The 6,720-nt window shown below is 45.0% G+C and overlaps 1 protein-coding gene across 2 annotated transcripts; it reads right to left on the reverse strand.

Annotated features, from left to right (window-relative positions):
• Positions 1-2,233: 2,233 nt before the first annotated feature.
• TCEAL5 (transcription elongation factor A like 5) lies at positions 2,234-5,455 on the reverse strand. 2 transcript variants are annotated; one of them, XM_055375593.1, is made up of 3 exons: positions 5,211-5,455; positions 3,647-3,881; positions 2,234-3,133 (listed from the first exon to the last, which is right to left on the reverse strand). In XM_055375593.1, exons 2-3 carry the CDS (start codon positions 3,689-3,691, stop codon positions 2,486-2,488), a joined length of 693 nt encoding a protein of 230 aa, XP_055231568.1. In that variant the 5' UTR covers positions 3,692-3,881; positions 5,211-5,455; the 3' UTR covers positions 2,234-2,485. The 2 variants fall into 2 exon arrangements, with proteins under 2 accessions (XP_055231568.1, XP_018874390.2); XM_019018845.4 differs by having other exon boundaries at positions 3,814-3,881; positions 5,211-5,346.
• Positions 5,456-6,720: the final 1,265 nt, after the last annotated feature.

Raw genomic sequence — 6,720 nt, forward strand, 5'->3', positions numbered from 1 at the left:
ACATGAAAAGATGATGAACATCATTAGCAATTAGAAAAATGCCAATTAAAACCACAATATGACGCCACTTCATATCCACTAAGATGGCTTTAATCAAAAATACAGGCAATAATGAGTGTTGTCGAGGATATGGAGAAATTGGAAACTTCCTACACTGCTGGTGGGATTGTCAAATACCATAGTTGCTTTGGAAAACAGTTTTGGAAGTTCCTCAAAATTTAAACATAGAGTTATCATTACTTCGCAATTCCACTCCTAGGTGTATACACAAGAGAATCAAAAACATATCTACACACAAAATATGTATACAAATGTTTAGTAATGATATCTGTTACAACATGAATGAACCTTGAAAATATTATGGCAAGTGAAAGAAGCAAGACACAAAAGGCCACATATTGTATTATTCAATTAATACGAAATGTCCAGGATAGGCAAATCCGTAGAGACAGAAAGGAGGTCAGTACTTGCTGGATGCTAGGAGAACAGGGGAGTGGGCATGACATTATGTGCTAATGGATATGGGATTTCTTCTGAAGGTGATGAAAATATCCTGGAACCAGATAGTGATAATGACTTCAGAAGTCCGCTAATATACTAAACACCACTGAATTGTATACTGTAAAAGGGTGAATTTTATGGTATGTGAATTACCTTTTAATAAAGCTGTTAAAAAAGAAATGGCAACATATACATATTATTCAGAAAGTTGGAGGTAAATGCCAGAATAAAACGAAAATGTTTATGGTAGTTGCCTATGGTAGTAGCCTCTGGGGAGTGGGAATGTGGAATGGCAAGGAAAACTGCAGGTTTTAATAATTAAAAAAAACTCTTGTACTATAGGATTTTAAAAATTTGTGTGTGTATTCATTTGATAAAAATGAAAAGGAGCTAAAAGCAAAAGACGCATGCAGACACGCACACACAAACACACACACACACATTGTGGAGACAAATCAGAAGCGATTTTGACGCATTGGGTCTGAGGTGGGAGCCAGGATCCTGCATTTTCAACAAGATAGTTAGGTGATTTCGATGCAGGAGGTCTGCTAGTAAGTAGCAAACTTTGAAAAACACTACTGTATCCAATGTTAAAATCATTTAGCAATGAATTTTGATATAATCCGTCTCCCGCTGTGTTCCTTTTGAAGTGGCAAGTTTCAGTTGCTAAAGAATAACATTACAGTTTCAAGGCTATGTATTCAATCAGGGGCAGAACTGGGCCAAGAACTGAGGCCTTCTGACTCAATAATTAACGTAGTTACTTTTTAAGCTTCTATTATGTGCTATGGAGTAACAAAATGAGTAAGATAAACTCTTTGCTTTAAAGGGCAAGTCTAGTGGGGTAATTATAATGCCTGACAAATATATTAGTTAAGATTTTACGAAGCATTTTTCCCACATTTCATGTCAGTATTAACATAACTATAAAGAGAGAAGACGGACATTCTCCACAGTTCAGAAGGGAACTTATTGGGGATTCAATTCACCAGGGACTTCAGGTGAATCTAAAGGGCTTTGTTACCTTGAAGACTCTAGCCCACCAGCAACAACTGGGGCCTTAGAGGGTGCAGGACCCTGCAGAGGGGGCACAATGCCCAACAGATGTGGCATTACCCAGGGGAAAGTGGCAACTATCTCTCAGCTTCCTGTACCTATTTTTAGGCACAGGTGAGACCTCCCTCCGCAACACTCCACACCCTCACCAACTGTCTGACTTGGTACTGTTAGTGCAGGGGAGAGGGCAGGAGCCAGCCTAACATAGGTCACAGACTCAAGCATCACATCTGATCTACTCCACAGCCCTGGGAGGTAAGTTTTAGCCCCATTTCACACAAGGCTGTCTCTTATAGCAATGAATCTGTAGTAACTGCCAGGTTGATTCCTCCAACTTCAAGTCCCAGGGGTAATGTGAGTTTTATCTATCATTTTGTGTTCTAACAAGAATTGTAAGTGTCTCCACTGCCTTAATATGATCAATGAATAGTTCTTTTGATTGCCTAGTATTTACTATTTTCCTATTTTGTTTACCTTTTATTACTTCCTTTAAAACAAAAATAGCCTGTGCTTTTTAGATTTAAAAGAAGTACAGATGAGAAAAAGAATAATTTTCAGTCCCACCACACAAAGAAATTCATGATTTCTCTTTGATCTACTCAACTGCATAGTGTCCCCCATGTATGGATATATTATGTAAACATTTTTTTTTTCAGAAATGGGCTGATACTGTATACATGGTTCTGAAAACTCTTTTTTATTGTTATTTTACAATGTACCATGAACATTTATTCCATGCACATGGGTGAAAATCCTCTACTAAAAGACAGAGCACTGTAGGTAGGTCAAAAGTCTGCTGGTAACAAGAGTGACACCTAAAGGAAAGTATCAGCTTAAGGTTAAAGCACATAGCCCGGCAAATGCCTGCCAGGAAAAGCAGGACTGGCAATATTCCCATCAGAGAAATCAGAATTAAAGGCCAAAGACATTAAACATATGGGACATCTTCTAAGTCTTTCTGGCCCCTACCTCCGCCCCTCACGCCCCTCACACCCCGTTGTCCCCTTGGGGCGAATGGATCCTGTACATCTCTTTGCATCCAATGAAAACCACCCATTTTCTGTTTTTTCCTTAGCTCCTCCTGAGCCCTTGACACATCTCCACATTCTCTCATCATCTCCTCACTGCTCAGATGCCTTTCCTGTAAGTCCTCCTGAGAGTCCTTGGGGGAATCGTCCGTCCCCCTGTCGGTTTTTCTTTTTGCTTTCCGGGGCACATAATCTTCAGCCGGGCGCTTTTCGGCGGCCCGCGGCTGGCTCTCTGGCTTTGCCTGGGAGGCTGGCTTGCCCTCACTTTGTGGCTTGCCCTCACCTTCGGACTTGCCCTGCTTTTCCTGGCTTCCCTCATCTTCCAGTTGTCCCTCATCACCTGGCTCTCCCTCATCCTCTCGCTTTCCCTCGCATTCTGTCTTCCCCTCCATGTCCGGCTTTTCTTCCTCGTCTGACTTTCCTTCATCTTCTGTACTTCCCTCATCTTCTGGCTTTCCCTCACTTTCTAGGTTTCTTTCATTCTCTGGCTTTCCTTCATTTTCTTTGTAGAGCTTTTCCATGTTGAGATGTTCCCTTCTTTGCCTTTCCTAGGAGACAAAAAGAAGACACAGGACACTGAGGGCTTTGGGGGTTGAACACAGGTCCTTATAGTACTTGTCTTTCTTAACTTAGGGTTTTCCTGACCCTATCCCATCTTCCAGGTGCACTCCCACCCTTACATTCCTTCCTTTCCTTTTCACTTTACACATGTTCACACGAGCCAACCTTACAGAAACTTCCACAGGTGCTTCTCCCTACATTTAAGGAGGATGTGCTGAGAAATGTGTAGGAGCATATTGGCCCTTAAACTTTGCTCTGGCCTTGGCTATGCCTACCCATACCAATTTTAACTGGGTAGTTCCAATTTACAATGACCTGCAGAAATCCTGGGCAGTTTTCTTCTTTTTCCCCTTGCATGCAGTTGTAAGACTTATAAAACTGCAGACAGAACAGAACCATAGCCAGTTCTCAGATTTCAGGGCTACCCTTATATCCTCAGGGGGCATCACAGATGCTACACCTCCATTCTCTTACTTTCTTATTCTCCCCTCTATCCTCACCAGCCATAGATCACCATATCCCCTTAGGGTCTTGACAGCAGTCATGTATCCCGAAACTGCAAGAGGATTGGAGGAGGGTTGGCAGGCAGTGGCTTCCCCAACTTCTGCTCTGGCTTAAGTTACTCCTACTCCCAAGGGTTCTGGTGCAGTAGCCCTCTCCCACTGACCTGCACCGATACTGCAGGTCTTTCCTTTTCTTGTCTGGGTTAGTGCCCACAACCACAGACTTGAAGACCTGCAGAAAGACAAGAAACAGGTGGGTGAATGAGAAATTGAGAAAGTGAATGACTGGTAACTTGGATACTGGTTCTTTGGGACCGTATTTGTCAAAACTTTCCGAGCTCCTATCACCTCCTCGCCCTTTCCCTTGCATTCTCTGATTCCCCCTCCACGCGCAGCTCCTTCTTAAGAGCCTCCATTGTTCTACTTCTGGGAAATAGGCGAGAAAGATTATTTCCAAAGCGTTTCTGTTTCTGAATCTTCCTCCCAAATTTTTATCTCACTTTTCTGGCACGAAAATGAGTAGGGTTAGAGACAAGGATGTTCTGAAGACAGAGTGTTCTGATGCACTCAGATCTCTACATTCCAAATCCCTCACCCTAGGGTAGCCAAATAGCAGAGCCCACCACTTCTCTGAAAATGGTGATGACAGAGATAGGGGGCAGGGCAGAAATGTCCAAAACACTCCTGCCACCTCCTCCCTCCCCACATACACAGAAAGCCCACATTTTTCTGCAATGCAAGAGACAAATTATTTCCAAACCCGGTAACATTTTTGGTCTTGCTGCTACCTCATCTCAATCCTCCTACTTCAGAAGCCACTCCTCCTGGATAGGGAGCTGATCCCCAGATCAAACCTCTGTCTCCCTTTTTCTACAGCACCTCCTTCCCCTGACCCCCTTAGCCCACCATTTCCGGCTCCAAAATGGAGGGAGGATGGAGAAAAGACACCGAGAACTCAGGCCTGGACCCGTTGCAGGGTCCGCCCTCCGCAGCCTGGGGTCACTGACTGCGCCCGCCTCCCGCTGCCTTGCAGGAATCAGGCCGTTTTCTCGCCGTTTCGTCGCTGTTCTCTTCCCTGGTCCTCCTCCTCCTCCATCAGACATCGCCCGGTCGCCGGCTTCCTAGGAGTTCCCAACTGGTACCCAATTCTCAACCCTTGACCTCTCTCGAGTTCCGCCCCCCTCCCCCCTCCCCGCCCCGCACCAAGCCCTCCATTTCTTGCACCAAATGAGTGAGCATCGGGAAAGGAGTGGAGAGAATCCAGTCCTGGACCCGCTTTGGTCTTTGCCCTCTGCCATCCCAACCACAGGGATCCACAGGCTGTGAATGGGTTAGTAGCCATCTCGGGGAAATGACTGTTTCTCACATTTCCTTCTGCCAGAAGCCTGCACTTCTCCAGGGAAATAAAAGCTGGTACCCATACCTCTTGCCCAACACAAAAAAAATTTCTGCGCCAAAATGAATGGGGGTGGAACAGGGCGGTATCTAGAAAGCAGATCCGATCCTCTGTAGCCTATGTGCATTACCATCCCTACCTCAGGGGTCCCCGGCTTGTACCGACCTGCAGGGCTGTAGGGCAGTTGCCTTCTCTGTCCCTCAGTCTGAAGTCTGCCTTCCTCCACGGAAACAGGGATCTGGTACCTGGAGGAGAGGGACTTCTGCACACGTCGGCTTCAGATCACGTGAGAAAAACGTCACCAGTGGGCTCGGGTCCCTAGTTCCCCTCCCACCCGCAGAAAGTGCGTCAGGAGCCAGCCCACTTCTTCCCTTCACTAGTCTGTCCGTCTGAGCGCCTTCAGCACCCGCAACCACGGCTTAGCTCTCTCTCTCGCCCCACAGCACGGGGCCCTGTCACTCATTTTGGTCTTTGCTAATCCCAGAGGTCAAATGTGGCCCTTTCTCTGTGTAGTATGTATTTATTCTTCCGTGGTTATCAGGGAGGGACCGCACCTTCTTCTAGAGCTATTGGCCATTGGTACATCTCAGGGGAATTTTTTTTCTTTCTCTCCTTTTATCCGAAGGCACCTACTCGATCTAATTCTACACGCAGCCACTGATGTTCATTCTGCCTGTGAACCAGACCTTCTCATAATGGGTACAACGTGGATTGTCAAGTAGGGACACAAGTAGTTAAAATAGGGGTTTTATTTTTTTTAATTTTTTTGATCTTATTTAATTCACTCTCCTCAGCATGGGTTATTCTTATAAGCACAAAATTAAATAAAGCTATTTCATTTATGAGAAAGTGTTTAAGAGAGAGAAAAACTTAAAAGATTTCAAAATTTTCTACTCAGAAGAGAGACCAAATTAGGTTCATAATATTAACTTTTGCCATATACACAAGGAATTCAATTGGCAACAAGCAAAATATACATTAAAAATTTTTCATAAATAGCTGGTTCTCTCACGTTCTATTTAACACACACACACACACACACACACACACACACACACATTTAATGTTCCCAAACGATTACCGAGTGCTAAATAGACTTGCTGGAATCTGATGGTTGACAGAAAATTCAAAAATGTCTCTTTAAAAAATTTGGCTCATGGCTATTTTCATTCAAATGTTTAGCTCTAGGCAAAGGGAAGAGCTGTGAGACCAAGGCTGCAGGAGATGTGAAGGATGCAGAAATGGTCCTATCCTCCCTGCCCTGCCAAGATCAGGGGAAGGTGTTCTTCTCCACCCCCTCATGTTCTAGAATTTCTCATCCCCTGCATTTCTCATCCCCAGGCACATGACTCTGTTGCTCAAGAGTCATCTGTCCAAGAATATACCTGGACAGGTGACCAAGGTGGTGATATGAGTAAATGCCTTTGGCTCCTTCCCTCCTCCCTCCCCCTAATTCCCACAGGGATAACCCAGCCCCAGCACAGAGTGGAGCATTGTTCATGCCTCTAGAAAACTAGAACAGATCTCTTCTAGACCCTTGCAGCTGAGGGTGTTCATGAGGCCTGAAGTGATTGCTGGGGTAGAGTCCCCTGCAACCTGCCTGCTCTCTGCCCTTATTCACAGTGCCTGAGTGGAAGCCTCCCTAGACCCTGTCTGTTACCTCCCGCCTAGCCTA

This window comes from Gorilla gorilla, chromosome X (genome assembly GCF_029281585.2).
Source record: "Gorilla gorilla gorilla isolate KB3781 chromosome X, NHGRI_mGorGor1-v2.1_pri, whole genome shotgun sequence".
NCBI classification, from domain to species: domain Eukaryota; kingdom Metazoa; phylum Chordata; class Mammalia; order Primates; family Hominidae; genus Gorilla; species Gorilla gorilla.